General features: G+C 35.0%; 1 protein-coding gene across 1 annotated transcript in view; it reads left to right on the forward strand.

Annotated features, from left to right (window-relative positions):
* LOC121728684 overlaps positions 1-16,542 on the forward strand; it is a 43,138-nt gene that overhangs the window by 16,330 nt on the left and 10,266 nt on the right. Inside the window, exons 5-7 of the mRNA XM_042116912.1 lie at positions 1,665-1,846; positions 13,038-13,180; positions 15,002-15,170. Coding sequence (XP_041972846.1) covers positions 1,665-1,846; positions 13,038-13,180; positions 15,002-15,170 — 494 coding nt within the window. The remainder of the gene's footprint in view (positions 1-1,664; positions 1,847-13,037; positions 13,181-15,001; positions 15,171-16,542) is intronic.

A 16,542-nucleotide genomic window follows, 5' to 3' on the forward strand; every position in this document is an offset into this window, starting at 1 on the left:
ATACGAAAAACCATTTACATAAAAGAGACAGTTCTATTTTTAAACGTCGAATCGTATCGCTGTCTCTTTCTTCGCCTGAGCTATGACGAAAATTCGATTTTTTCCAGATTGTTCGAAAAAATAATTGAAAATGTAAATAATCGAGGCATTTATTGCAATCAAGACATGTGGTAAGAGATTCCATGTGTTTTGTTTACTTTCGAGTCATAATTGGTACATTTTCGATACACGCACGACGTCATTTTCAATTTATTTAGGTAAGACAAGACGCGGCACGTTCGTGACTGCGCTCGATGCGGACTAAACAACAGACGGCCCAATTGGGCCGTATTTGAATCTTCACAACGCGCACGGTAGTAACATAATATCTGCTTTGAGTTTTTATCATTAAGTGTGTATGAATTCCATGTATAGAATTCACTGTAAAAGTGCAGCACCGAAAGAGCAAATTTATGGAAAAACTCGTGACGCTGGGGCGCTTGCCTATACAGTATACAAGTCACAAAAAATTGGTCTTTCAGCGCTGCTACTTTCATAGTGAACTCTCTACAAGGAACACATATACACCCTAAAGTATTATCACTTAGTTTTGTTACATCCTGTATTAATAGAGTTAAAAAAGTGAACGAAATCGATAAATGAATAACTATAATTATTGCAAAATTTTTAAATGTCGCGTTAATTGTTTCTTTGTTTGTTGTCAAACTTCTCCGAAGTCCGAAACAGCAAGACCGATTTTGTTGAATTGTGTGAAAATCAACTTACTTCTTAAAAAATGTTTTCTGAGTCAGCTAGTAAATAATAGGTTTAGCATCATTAATATAACTGATATTTTATTTTAATTGTTGAGTACAATTAAATATTAATTATTAATTGTGTAAGAAGAAATAAGCCTTTTTAAACTGAATACAGAAAGCTACTTCGATTTTAGCGCATTGCTATTTTTATTACAAGGAGCGTAATACTTATTACACTTGACATCCATCGGAATAATAATTTAGCTTGGGTCATAAGCCATAACTCATCAAAGCAAACCGACATAATATTATCTAGTTACTAGACTTTACTGATAGGTTTTTTAAATGTTATTTTCATAGTAATTTTAGGTCTATCAGGATCTGATGGCAAAAAGTGAAAAAATAAATTGACTCTAGCAATACCGGGGTAATTGGAATAAAATATTAAGATCCTTTTCTTTCTTATAGCGGCTTATTATGTGTGAAACATTCAAATACAAAAATGTATCCAATGATAAAGGATATTTCTTGAAAATCTGCCATCCAAATTTGCCATCAGATACTGGTTATAGACCTATACTTACCATTAAAATATGCCCGGTATACAGGCAAGTTGATAACTATGTACCTATCTATTGCTACAGAAATGCAGCAAGTGAAAATTGATAATATTATCTACCTATTGTACAACAAGTTCAGTGCCGGTTTTAGTATAACCAGCGCCCTGGGCGAGACTTATTCGGAGCACAGGGCGCTGGATGTGCCGAAAAAGTGGTCACCTGTGGTGCCCCTTTTAGTTTGCCTTCGGCGCCCCTTTTGGTTCGGCGCTCTGGACGGTCGCCCAGCATCGCTCCCGCTAACGTGGCTACTGAACAAGTTTACTATTTATTTGGAGATTTTTCTGACAACCATAAACTGTCATTTCAGATGGTTTCTTCGCAGCCTTCTCCCTGTACAGCTCCATCAACAAGCTGATAGCTCCGGCCAACGAGAGCGAGATCGCCTGCATCCACGGCCTGCGGGCTATCGCGACGGTAGCCCTGCTGGTCGCACACAAGTTCCTGCCTGTCGCCGTCACACCTTACAACAATAGGTTGAAGATCAGCGAGGTAAGTTCATGATCATCATTCCTTCCAATGAGCAGAGCCGGTTTTAGCACTACCAGTCCTGGTACTGTAGAGAAAATGGCGCCCTTTTTGTTTGCCTCCAGCGCCTTTTTTACGCGGCGCCCTGGGAGGTCGCCCAGCGCACAGTATTACAATATTGCAATATTGTAATACTATGCCCAGCGTCGCCTCCCCCAGAACGCCGCTACTGCCAATGAGGCTAATATGTAAGCCTCTAATTTGAACACCTCAACTATGAAAATGTCTATGCATGACAACGTTATAACTTATTGTGGACTAGACGACGCTTCGTATTCTCCGTTGCACTTAAATTCGTAAAAGTGTCCTATGTCCTTTTCCGCTACCTACTCAAAATCCATACTAATATTATAAATGCGAAAGTATCTCTGTCTGTCTGTCTGTCTGTCTCGCTTTCACGCCAAAACTACTGAACCGATTGCAATGAAATTTTGTACACAGTTATTCTAAAGTCTGAAAAAGGACATAGGCTACATTTTGATGTGGGAAAATATCTTATTTCCATGAAAATATCGATGAAAATTAATTCGCATTGCGCGTGGCCAGCGCTCATCCCGGGGGTCCTGGGTTCGAGTCCCGCAGGCGGAACAAAAAGTTTTCAATGTTCCTGGGTCTTGGATGTGTATTAAAATAATATTTCAAAAATCTTAAATATATTTTATGTATAATATTATAAAAAATCCAGAAATATATCGAGGCAATGAACATTTTAGTTCTAATACGATTCAACAGATGGCGTTTTATTTTTTACTTTATTGTAACATAGAACTAATCATACTTATTAGTTATTATGTTTTTGTTTATAGTTTTTAATACGTTAGAATATTATGTTTAATAATATTATCACTTGGTATAATAATAATCAATCTATCTTATCTTATAGAACTCTTACTGCATTTCTAATATATGTGACAAGTTGACAACAGAAGGCGCTCTAAAATAAAGAAGTTCAAGTGTACCGTGTTGGCCTATATTCCATCCAGATAATATATCAATTCAATCAACATTTTAATTCTAATATATGAAAACAGATGGCGTTTTATCTTTTACTTAAATATATTTTATGTATAATATTATAAAAAATCCAGAAATATATCGATGCAATGAACATTTTAGTTCTAATACGATTCAACAGATGGCGTTTTATTTTTTACTTCATTGTGACATAGAACTAATCATACTTATTAGTTACTAGCTGTTGCCCGCGACTTCGTCCGCGTGGACTTTAGTTTATAGCGCGCGGTGTCAACAAAATTTGTGTTAAATTTAAAAACTTTTTAAAACCCTGGTAAGTGGTACCCCTCTTAGGGCCGCGCTACACCGGAATGGCAGCGCTGAAAGTGCTCGCCTCGCCGCTGCCATTCCGGTGTAGCGCGGCCCTTAATTAATCAAAATACCCAAAAACAGCTGTGCAGTGTGCACATAATCTATACTAATATTATAAATAAATGCGAAAGTATCTCTGTCTGTCTGTCAGTCTCGCTTTCACGCCAAACGCCAAAACTACCGAACCGATTGTAATGAAATTTTGTATACAGATAGTCTAAAGCCTGAGAAAGGACATAGGCTACTTTTTTACTGGAAAAAAGGGTTGTCAGGGGGTGAAAATGCGTAAATTTGTTCAAATTAAGTTAGTTCCAAAAATTCATAATTGTGTAAATGATGGCGCCGTGCGTCTTCTACATCGCGCTGACGCTTGCTCAAAAGTATTTCTATAAGAGATGGTATCATCTTACATTTAAGTTTCAACCTGGGTTTGCCCTGCGATAACGTGGGGATTTACCCCCTAAAAATAGTCTCTTTCACGCACCAGGGCTGTAACCCGGTGCGTCTCTAATCACGGAACTTCACATGTAGAGCGGGCTTAGCCCCTGGCCATGTTTCCCCACCCAGGCCCACATCTAGGGCCAGGTGTGAGATGACATACACGAATTAAAGTTTCGATTTTTTTCGATTGTTATATCTATTCTACGGTATTAAATAACTCAGTACTTTATCTGTGCAGTGACGTAACCTTAAACCTATCAATGATAAATAGTTTATGGGTAAAGTTGTGTAATTGGGGGGCTAAATAAGCTTTAAAATTTGGCATAAAATATAAAGTTTAATATAAAAAAATGAAATACTTATTGTGTGCACCACGGCCGTAGCTAGGGGGGGGGGCATTGTGGGGCAATGCCCTACCTTAAAATCATAATGCCCTACCTTAAAAATACCAAAACCAAAGAAAATCAATCAATTATGTTTTTTTTTTACTTCCGCCCTACCTGTAACCAATGCTGCCCTACCTCAAATCTGACTTTAGCTACAGACCTGGTGTGCACACTGCACAGCTGTATTTTTTTATAAAAGCTTTTGACCAGGGTTTTTTTTATAAAAGCTTTTGACACCAATTTTGTTGACATCGCGCTTTATAAACTGAAGTCCACGCGGACGAAGTCGCGGGCAACAGCTAGTATCTTCATAAATATTTCAGCATAATTGTTTCAGTTAAATTATTAACGGCGGTTCCCAATATTTGATCTATCTCTGGTTTTGCCCTACTAGAGATAGGAATAGCTCACAATTGACATAAAATATATGTCTCTAATGTCTAATGTGAGCTATTCCTATCTCTAGTAGGGCAAAACCAGAGATAGATCAAATATTGGGAACGGGCGTTAGTCAGTATGGATAACATGCAAATAATTTGCCTGTATAAAAATAGTTAGCAATAGCACATAATTTTTAAAAGATCTGTGTGACTTAAAATCAATGAATATCTAAATACACTTAAATCTTAATTTGTTTCTTTAATATGTCTCGAGGTACATTATTCTTAAGTACACACTTAATTAAACAAGCTTTTGAGTTGTATTTGAGTCGTAAAGAAAAATATTTTCGAATATCTTCAAAAAAGTAAATTAATTTTAAGTTTAAACCAAACATTTTGAAATCTTATTTTGATGGACTTTTAATTTTGCATTACTTGAATAAATATTAATTAAAACTTCGTGCTGAAATAAAGGTGAGAATTAATTAATGAAATTCCGAAATTTCAAAGTTTTTTAAACGTTCAACAAAGTTTGATTTTGACCTTTTTTTGGGTCAGTGAACACTTGTGTACTTATTAGTTTTCCAAGTCAAGTTATATTAGGTGTTAATTATATTATTGACAGACTGCACTATAACGTTAATGCAAGTAATCGGACTAAAAATATCAGGCGCTTTTTAATAAAGTATTAATGCAGTGACTGCAGTAATACTTTATTAAAAAGCGCCTGATATTTTTAGTCCGATTACTTGCATTAACGTGATTTGCTCAAAATATATCTTACAATAATATATTAAATTAATTTATGTTACAAAAACATAGATAATATGGATCAATTTCAATACAAAAAATATTATCACGACATATTATTAAATAACGTACTAATATTTATTATTATTATGTAGGTTGATGCTCAGAACTTCAAAATGCTTTATTTGGTAAATGCTTAGACCTAACATTAAAAAAAAAAACGGGTTAAACTTCAGGAGTAAAAAGTAAAGTTTCCCAAAAGTAAAACAGCACAGGCATGCATACATTTTCGCAGCACAGTAGCAAATGGTAAGGGAGATATTGGGCCACCAGTCCACCGACCACCACTAATCTCAATGTGACTCAGAATTATAGAGTACTAGCTGTTTCCCGCGACTTCGTCCGCGTGGACTTCAGTTTATAGCGCGCGATGTCAACAAAATTGGTGTCAAAAGCTTTTATAAAAAAACCCTGGTACCCCTTAAATCAATACAGCTGTGTAGTGTGCACACAATAAGTACTTTATTTTTTATATTAAACTTTATATTTTATGCCAAATTTCAACAAAGACAGAGATAGATCAAATATTGGGAACGGGCGTTAGTCAGTATGGATAACATGCAAATAATTTGCCTGTATAAAAATAGTTAGCAATAGCACATAATTTTTAAAAGATCTGTGTGACTTAAAATCAATGAATATCTAAATACACTTAAATCTTAATTTGTTTCTTTAATATGTCTCGAGGTACATTATTCTTAAGTACACACTTAATTAAACAAGCTTTTGAGTTGTATTTGAGTCGTAAAGAAAAATATTTTCGAATATCTTCAAAAAAGTAAATTAATTTTAAGTTTAAACCAAACATTTTGAAATCTTATTTTGATGGACTTTTAATTTTGCATTACTTGAATAAATATTAATTAAAACTTCGTGCTGAAATAAAGGTGAGAATTAATTAATGAAATTCCGAAATTTCAAAGTTTTTTAAACGTTCAACAAAGTTTGATTTTGACCTTTTTTTGGGTCAGTGAACACTTGTGTACTTATTAGTTTTCCAAGTCAAGTTATATTAGGTGTTAATTATATTATTGACAGACTGCACTATAACGTTAATGCAAGTAATCGGACTAAAAATATCAGGCGCTTTTTAATAAAGTATTAATGCAGTGACTGCAGTAATACTTTATTAAAAAGCGCCTGATATTTTTAGTCCGATTACTTGCATTAACGTGATTTGCTCAAAATATATCTTACAATAATATATTAAATTAATTTATGTTACAAAAACATAGATAATATGGATCAATTTCAATACAAAAAATATTATCACGACATATTATTAAATAACGTACTAATATTTATTATTATTATGTAGGTTGATGCTCAGAACTTCAAAATGCTTTATTTGGTAAATGCTTAGACCTAACATTAAAAAAAAAAACGGGTTAAACTTCAGGAGTAAAAAGTAAAGTTTCCCAAAAGTAAAACAGCACAGGCATGCATACATTTTCGCAGCACAGTAGCAAATGGTAAGGGAGATATTGGGCCACCAGTCCACCGACCACCACTAATCTCAATGTGACTCAGAATTATAGAGTACTAGCTGTTTCCCGCGACTTCGTCCGCGTGGACTTCAGTTTATAGCGCGCGATGTCAACAAAATTGGTGTCAAAAGCTTTTATAAAAAAACCCTGGTACCCCTTAAATCAATACAGCTGTGTAGTGTGCACACAATAAGTACTTTATTTTTTATATTAAACTTTATATTTTATGCCAAATTTCAAAGCATATTTAGCCCCCCAATTACACAACTTTACCCATAAACTATTTATCATTGATAGGTTTAGCCCCAATTTCACCAACGTCTGTTAGTGTTAACAGCTTGTTAAAATGTCCTGTCTTCTCTTTCATTCATATGAAAAACGAAACAGCTAACGTGATACTAATTCGATCATTAACTTTAACAGTCGTTGGTGAAATTTGGTCTTAAGGTTACGTCACTGCCTGCACAGATAAAGTATTGAGTTATTTAATACCGTAGAATAGATATAACAATCGAAAAAAATCGAGACTTAAATGTAAGATGATACCACCTCTTATAGAAAGACTTTTGAGCAAGCGTCAGCGCGATGTAGAAGACGCACGGCGCCATCTATTATGAATTTTTTGAACAAATTTACGACCCTTACAACCCTTTTTTCCAGTAAAAAAGTAGCCTATGTCCTTTCTCAGGCTTTAGACTATCTGTATACAAAATTTCATTACAATCGGTTCGGTAGTTTTGGCGTTTGGCGTGAAAGCGAGACTGACAGACAGACAGAGATACTTTCGCATTTATAATATTAGTATAGATTATGTGCACACTGCACAGCTGTTTTTGGGTATTTTGATTAATTAAGGGCCGCGCTACACCGGAATGGCAGCGGCGAGGCGAGCACTTTCAGCGCTGCCATTCCGGTGTAGCGCGGCCCTAAGAGGGGTACCACTTACCAGGGTTTTAAAAAGTTTTTAAATTTGACACAAATTTTGTTGACACCGCGCGCTATAAACTAAAGTCCACGCGGACGAAGTCGCGGGCAACAGCTAGTATATATATAATATTATTATAATATTATTAAACATCATATTCTAACGTATTAAAAACTATAAACAAAAACATACTAACTAATAAGTATGATTAGTTCTATGTTACAATAAAGTAAAAAATAAAACGCTATCTGTTGAATCGTATTAGAACTAAAATGTTCATTCCATCGATATATTTCTGGATTTTTTATAATATTATACATAAAATATGTTTAAGATTTTTGAAATTTTATTTTAATACACATCCAAGACCCAGGAAAATTGAAAACTTTTTGTTCCGCCTGCGGGACTCGAACCCAGAACCCCCGGGATGAGCGCTGGCCACGCGCAATGCGAATTCATTTTCATCGAAATTTTCATGGAAATAAGATATTTTCCCACATCAAAATGTAGCCTATGTCCTTTCTCAGACTCTAGAATAACTGTATACAAAATTTCATTGCAATCGGTTCAGTAGTTTTGGCGTGAAAGCAAGACAGACAGACAGACAGACAGACAGAGATACTTTCGCATTTATAATATTAGTATGGATTATAATATTATTAAACATCATATTCTAACGTATTAAAAACTATAAACAAAAACATACTAACTAATAAGTATGATTAGTTCTATGTTACAATAAAGTAAAAAATAAAACGCCATCTGTTGAATCGTATTAGAACTAAAATGTTCATTCCATTGATATATTTCTGGATTTTTTATAATATTATACATAAAATATGTTTAAGATTTTTGAAATTTTATTTTAATACACATCCAAGACCCAGTAAAATTGAAAACTTTTTGTTCCGCCTGCGGGACTCGAACCCAGGACCCCCGGGATGAGCGCTGGCCACGCGCAATGCGAATTCATTTCCATCGAAATTTTCATGGAAATAAGATATTTTCCCACATCAAAATGTAGCCTATGTCCTTTCTCAGACTCTAGAATAACTGTATACAAAATTTCATTGCAATCGGTTCAGTAGTTTTGGCGTGAAAGCAAGACAGACAGACAGACAGACAGAGATACTTTCGCATTTATAATATTAGTATGGATTATAATATTATTAAACATCATATTCTAACGTATTAAAAACTATAAACATAAACATACTAACTAATAAGTATGATTAGTTCTATGTTACAATAAAGTAAAAAATAAAACGCCATCTGTTGAATCGTATTAGAACTAAAATGATCATTCCATTGATATATTTCTGGATTTTTTATAATATTATACATAAAATATGTTTAAGATTTTTGAAATTTTATTTTAATACACATCCAAGACCCAGGAAAATTGAAAACTTTTTGTTCCGCCTGCGGGACTCGAACCCAGGACCCCCGGGATGAGCGCTGGCCACGCGCAATGCGAATTCATTTTCATCGAAATTTTCATGGAAATAAGATATTTTCCCACACCAAAATGTAGCCTATGTCCTTTCTCAGACTCTAGAATAACTGTATACAACATTTCATTGCAATCGGTTCAGTAGTTTTGGCGTGAAAGCAAGACAGACAGACAGACAGACAGACAGAGATACTTTCGCATTTATAATATTAGTATGGATTATAATATTATTAAACATCATATTCTAACGTATTAAAAACTATAAACAAAAACATACTAACTAATAAGTATGATTAGTTCTATGTTACAATAAAGTAAAAAATAAAACGCCATCTGTTGAATCGTATTAGAACTAAAATGTTCATTCCATCGATATATTTCTGGATTTTTTATAATATTATACATAAAATATGTTTAAGATTTTTGAAATTTTATTTTAATACACATCCAAGACCCAGGAAAATTGAAAACTTTTTGTTCCGCCTGCGGGACTCGAACCCAGAACCCCCGGGATGAGCGCTGGCCACGCGCAATGCGAATTCATTTTCATCGAAATTTTCATGGAAATAAGATATTTTCCCACATCAAAATGTAGCCTATGTCCTTTCTCAGACTCTAGAATAACTGTATACAAAATTTCATTGCAATCGGTTCAGTAGTTTTGGCGTGAAAGCAAGACAGACAGACAGACAGAGATACTTTCGCATTTATAATATTAGTATAGTATGGATTATAATATTATTAAACATCATATTCTAACGTATTAAAAACTATAAACAAAAACATACTAACTAATAAGTATGATTAGTTCTATGTTACAATAAAGTAAAAAATAAAACGCCATCTGTTGAATCGTATTAGAACTAAAATGTTCATTCCATTGATATATTTCTGGATTTTTTATAATATTATACATAAAATATGTTTAAGATTTTTGAAATTTTATTTTAATACACATCCAAGACCCAGGAAAATTAAAACTTTTTGTTCCGCCTGCGGGACTCGAACCCAGGACCCCCGGGATGAGCGCTGGCCACGCGCAATGCGAATTCATTTTCATCGAAATTTTCATGGAAATAAGATATTTTCCCACATCAAAATGTAGCCTATGTCCTTTCTCAGACTCTAGAATAACTGTATACAAAATTTCATTGCAATCGGTTCAGTAGTTTTGGCGTGAAAGCAAGACAGACAGACAGACAGACAGACAGAGATACTTTCGCATTTATAATATTAGTATGGATTATAATATTATTAAACATCATATTCTAACGTATTAAAAACTATAAACAAAAACATACTAACTAATAAGTATGATTAGTTCTATGTTACAATAAAGTAAAAAATAAAACGCCATCTGTTGAATCGTATTAGAACTAAAATGTTCATTCCATTGATATATTTCTGGATTTTTTATAATATTATACATAAAATATGTTTAAGATTTTTGAAATTTTATTTTAATACACATCCAAGACCCAGGAAAATTGAAAACTTTTTGTTCCGCCTGCGGGACTCGAACCCAGGACCCCCGGGATGAGCGCTGGCCACGCGCAATGCGAATTCATTTTCATCGAAATTTTCATGGAAATAAGATATTTTCCCACATCAAAATGTAGCCTATGTCCTTTCTCAGACTCTAGAATAACTGTATACAAAATTTCATTGCAATCGGTTCAGTAGTTTTGGCGTGAAAGCAAGACAGACAGACAGACAGACAGACAGACAGACAGACAGACAGACAGACAGAGATACTTTCGCATTTATAATATTAGTATGGATGCCGACTTAGAACTGATGTTGAAATTTTTTAATTTGACGTATTATGACGAAAATGGTCGCTAGGGTTGTTAACTTGTTTCCTATGAATTAAAAACTATGACATATTCGCTGGACGTGTTTCTCTTTGGTCGTATTGTTGTTTGTGTTTTGGCACATGCGATTAACATTGTCAGAATCCAATTTTGAAATCTTTATTTTAAATATTTAAAAATAAATTATATCAGCCAGCGCGAGGCACATTCCGTTCATAATCCTAGTGAAACGAAACCCGAGGAATTTGACAGATATTGAAACCTGTCCGTTTCTTTGCAGTCGAACTACTGGTAGTTATGTCTATTGTGGTACTGCTAAAGAAGTTTAAATAATAATTATCACGTTTCTGAACTTTATAAGAAAATCTACAATTGTAAATAAAAGATAAATCTAATCAGTTCATGATTCATAGTTCGTAACAATTGTTTTATCATCTTAGTCATCGTCCTAAAATACTAGTCTATATTATTAGACAATCATTGATGTAAGATGGCGTACGAACATATTGGCGGGGTGCCAAGTTGTGAGCATACTTGTACACGATGACTGACCACTGATCAATAAGATCATTAGTCTAGTCCCTTGATCGTCATCATCACGTCTTATGTGACGGTTACTTTTTAGGGTTCCGTAGTCAACAAGGAACCCTTACAGTTTCGGTCTGTCCTGCCGTCTGTCCGTCTGTCCATCTGTCTCTCTGTCCAGACTTCCGTCTATCCGTCTGTTCGTCTGTCTGTCTGTCTGTCTGTCTGTCTGTCTGTCCGCGGTTTTGCTCAGAGACTATAGGACCTACAAAGCTGTAATTTGGCATGAATACAACATATATTAAATTAATAATGCCGACAAAATGCTATATAATCTTGTTTTTTTATGGTACCTACTACCATTTTATGGTCTACACTGTCCGTCTGTCCGTCTGTCTGTCCGCGGTTTTGATCAGAGACTATAGGACCTACAAAGCTGTAATTTGGCATGAATACAAAATATATTAATAATGCCGACAAAATGCTACATAAAATCTAATTTTTTTATGGTACTACTATTTTATGGTCTACAACGCGCAAAATTACTGGCGCAACGCTGTTAAATAGATAAACTCAACATGCTCAGAAAGTACAGGCAGTATAGAATTAAAACATCTTTTAGTAAACAATAACGCGAATATAAAATCTTCGTATTAAATGAAAGGGATGTTTCCTTGTTCTGTTGCACAGGAGTGATAGTCAACAACCTTAAACTTTTTTTTGAAAATATTGAGGAAATCATGTCCAATTAAATACTAGTTTGATATTTTGTGTTTATTATGTTGGGAGCAGGAGGCAAGAAGTAATTTTTCAATATCTGACGGTAGTGAAAGGTTTAAAAGTTATCGAAACATAATATTATTATATCGAAACATATTTTAAACAGACTCTTGTCCGTAAAAAATATATTTGTCGTACTATTATGTAAAATAAATAATTGTACTTATGTACTTATTATTTATATTTCTATACTAAATGACGCCCGCAACTCTGCTTTCAGAGGGACATAATAATATTATTATTGACATCGATAAAATGCTTGCTATTGACACTCGCAATAATTATTATGTTGACGAACTACGAATAATTTTACGAATAATAGTTTTTATTATTCGTAGTTGACGAACATAATATTTTGTTATGACCCAATGTGTAAAGTATTGTGATTCTTTGGTGCAATTCTTCCACTTCCCAGACACAAAGACACAACCTGAGATCTTACCGACATTCGAGGTTAAGTTAAAGAATCGGGTCTCCGGCGGATCTTCACCTGCGCTCCCAATCAAAAACGCCGTTGATTAGTCAAACTCGTGTTAAGAAAGCAGAGATACCGTGAACCCGCTTTAATTTGGGCTTTGGTGCATGGAGCGTTATCCAACCACAAAGTCTTTGATATGATCTCAGGAAGCTCGAGGGATATGCTAAAGCTGTCTTGGGTCCCGTAAAGAAATTAATCAGAAGAAGATAGAAGGAATAGGAAGTATCGAGTTTTTGTGAACCCGCTTGGCTAATTCCCTCATGATCGCCGAGACAAGCACAAAGGCCCTTTTCTCAAAGTGTCTCGTCGTTTTTAGGGTTCTTATATCTTTATAAGATGATGGTTTCCAGATAGTGTCATCACCACTTCTGTCCTGGTGCCGCGCTGGCTGGATCTTCACCGACTGCTTCCTGCTGCTCAGCGGGGCCCTCGCCTCGTATAGAACGTCCAAGGATGACAGCGTCATCGCCAAAGTGCTGTCAAAGTATTTGAGGTAGGCTCTTCATTCTATCTCATCAGCCTCACTCGTATTAAAAAAAAAAATAGTTTTGTTTCTGAATAGATTTGAATTACTTAATACTTTTAGAACGTTGTTGTTACTGAGTACTGGTGCCTTTACAACCGGTTCGGGAACTAACCCGGTGAGAAGAAGCGGCGTAAAAAAACACGCACGGAGCTCCCTTTTTATCAAAAACAGTGGTAAATATGGGAAATGGGACAATATTGTAACCATAAAGTTAATATACCTAGCGGAATAGAGAAACAAAGGCCTGAGCAAGCGAAATGTCACTTTCGGTAACACTGCGTGGTAAAAAGAGACGTGTGATACATGACAGCAGCACTCTTTTTTGACGTCCAGTTGGCACGTGCCGCATGTTGACAATTAAAATTTAAATCTCATAGAAATCATGTTCAATCATGTGTGTAACTGTATACGTACACAATATATTTTTACACACAGATGAAACCAATTTCGGTTTCGTTTGACAACTCGAGATTGATGCTCTATTCCGCTAGGTATATTAACTTTAAGGTAGGTACCTAGATATTGTTCATGTCGCGGAATAGGAAGCGCTAAGGAGTAAGGAATTAGGAGCCATAACCAACCCCAACTAAATAGTCTATTTTCGTTACGTTACGTAATTTTCGTGACGCAAGTCACACAAAATGGTGGCAGAAGCGAAAAATTATACTTTACTTACTTCCTCGCGTGTGCCATATTGCCAACATTATATCACGGGACTCAATGCCACTGATCTATAGGCGAGCTTGAATTTGTTACGAATTTTAATGTTTTTAATAGTTTTGAAATACGATAAATAATATTAAAATTAATTGGAATACCTTTAGGCAATATTCATTCATAACTGCAAACTTTCAAGAGTTTAAAACAATAATTGACTGCATAGTGCATACTCAGTTCTAACCAAGTAGGTATATTATATTGTAATTTGTAATATACGATATCACCCTATCGCCCTTAGACTAGAAACATTTATTTCACTTTATTGATGTTGATCCATTCTATAAAAATAATTTGTATCTATTTAGCAACAACATTTCAAGTATATAAGTCAGCTGTTACTCTAATGTGTGTCGACTGTCGACTATGACGACCATTCATAATATTTTTCTTCTACTTTCAAGAACTTTATAAGGAAACCAAGGAAAACTTTATAATGAAAGAGCTAATCAGAATTTCAGTTTCTTTCATTAAAACTTTTATCGTTACTTTTAAACATTTTAAAAGTTCCAACTTACCTGTTCATACTTTTAGGACTTTTCTTCGATCAGTGGCTTAAAATTAGCAATGAAAAGTTTACGACAAAATATATTTATTTCTTTGGAATATAATTTTCTTCGAGGTAGTAAATAAGCAAAATTTAACTACATAGATAAATAAGATACAAGAAGTTGCAGAAGGCTCCGATCGCGTAAAACACTTGCCCGTAATAACCGTACATTTTGCCGCAAAATAGCGTGTCCTATGTCCTTTCCCGTAGTTAACTGTATATCTACGAAAAATCTCTTCTAAGTCGGCCCAGTATTTTCGGAGTTCTTGACACAAACTGTTCTTTGCAAAAAAACAGGAGTTCAGGAGTGTAAAAAACAGCAGATATTATGCTATTTGCTCTCAAGTGCCTGCCCGTATTCCCTCTTAAAAGGCCGGCAACGCTCTTCTAATGTTGCGAGAGTCCATATTGGGTGACGGTAGTTGCTTTACATCAGGTGACCCGTTTGCTCGTTTGTCCCTTTATATATATAAAAAAATATACATCATCAACCTATTGTTAACCCCCAACTGTCTTTCAAGGTTAACCCCCGCGCTGCTAGCCGTGGTCCTGTTCTACGCGTACGTGTGGGACAACATCTCCGTAGGGCCAATGTGGGGCACTCTGGTGACCAGGAACGCGGAGATCTGCCAGGAGAGCTGGTGGTGGAACATCCTGTATGCGCAGAACTACCTCGCCTTCCAGGATATGGTATGTTCACAGATAACTTGTACTAGATGACGCCTGAAAGTCCGTTGCGCCACAGTTTGTTTATCGCGCGCGAACCGTACATTTTTCTGGGGTAAAAAGTATCCTATGTCCTTTCCTGGGACTCAAAGTATCCCCATACCAGATTTCAGCGAAATCGATTGAGTTTCACTTTGTAATATTAGTATGGACTACAGAGGGTGTAACAAAACAAAGTGATAATAGGGGTGTGTAGTAGCACTGCTGCAAAAGCTATTTTTTTGCAATTTGTACGGGAAAACTCATGCGCTTGCCCATACAAATCACAAAATAATCAGCCAAGTGCGAGTCGGGCTCGCGCACGTAGAGTTCCGTATTATAGAGCAAAAGTAGTCCAAAAACTGTGTTTTTTGTATGGGAGCCCCCCTGATTTTTTTATTTTATTCTAATATTATTATTAAATATTAAAGTACATATAAGTAAGGACTTTGTGAAAAATTCAAGTACCTACCTGTTGCCATTATTAATTTTATATAGAGCAAAAAAGGCCAAAAATATACGTTTGTTAAATATTATTTTTATTTTGTTTTTAGTATTTATTGTGATAGTGGAAATATAATAAATATTATATACATAATCTGTGAAAATTTTAACTCTCTAGTTATTACCGTTCTTGAGTAACAGCCTGGAGACAGACAGACAGACGGACGTCGGACAGACTACGAAGTCTCAGTAATAGGGTACCGTTTTTACCCTTTGGGTGCGGAACCCTAAAATTATCGCTTCCAATCCGGGCGCCCGTATTAATAGCCCCTGCGAGTGTCCCGGATAGCTGTGAAGCCTCAAATACGACAAGGTCACAAAAGTCAACAGACTTTTCACTCGATAATAATAATAATATAGTCACTAGATTACATACACAACAGATTAAACATGCATATTATTGAATACATAATATTATGTTTATTTTAAGTATGATGTTATGTTGAAATGTGTGTTGATATAGTAACTTTTCCAAGATTACAATGTTACCTACTTCTACTTTAAACCGTGATGTGAAACTAAACTCTTGTAAACAAGTAAACGCAGTATTGATACAGTATAAATATTACACAGTAGAGTAACTAACCCGTGTTTAAAGGCTCACGCACATTTATTAGCATGATTACAGGTATATTGAAGCAGCAAATTGAAGTATCGTGTTAAACGCGAGTAATAACAGTTTAATTTTAACGTTTAGGACTGTAACTCACTAGTATGTTGATACTGTACTGTAACTCTTGGTGGAAATTAATATTTCGCAGCAATAAGTATCCAATTTTGTAAGAAATATATAATAAAGTGGAATAGATGCAAAAACAGTTTAATTTTATTGCTGTAATTCACTAGGACTCCA

The sequence above is a fragment of the Aricia agestis genome, chromosome 7 (genome assembly GCF_905147365.1).
Source record: "Aricia agestis chromosome 7, ilAriAges1.1, whole genome shotgun sequence".
Lineage (NCBI taxonomy): Eukaryota > Metazoa > Arthropoda > Insecta > Lepidoptera > Lycaenidae > Aricia > Aricia agestis.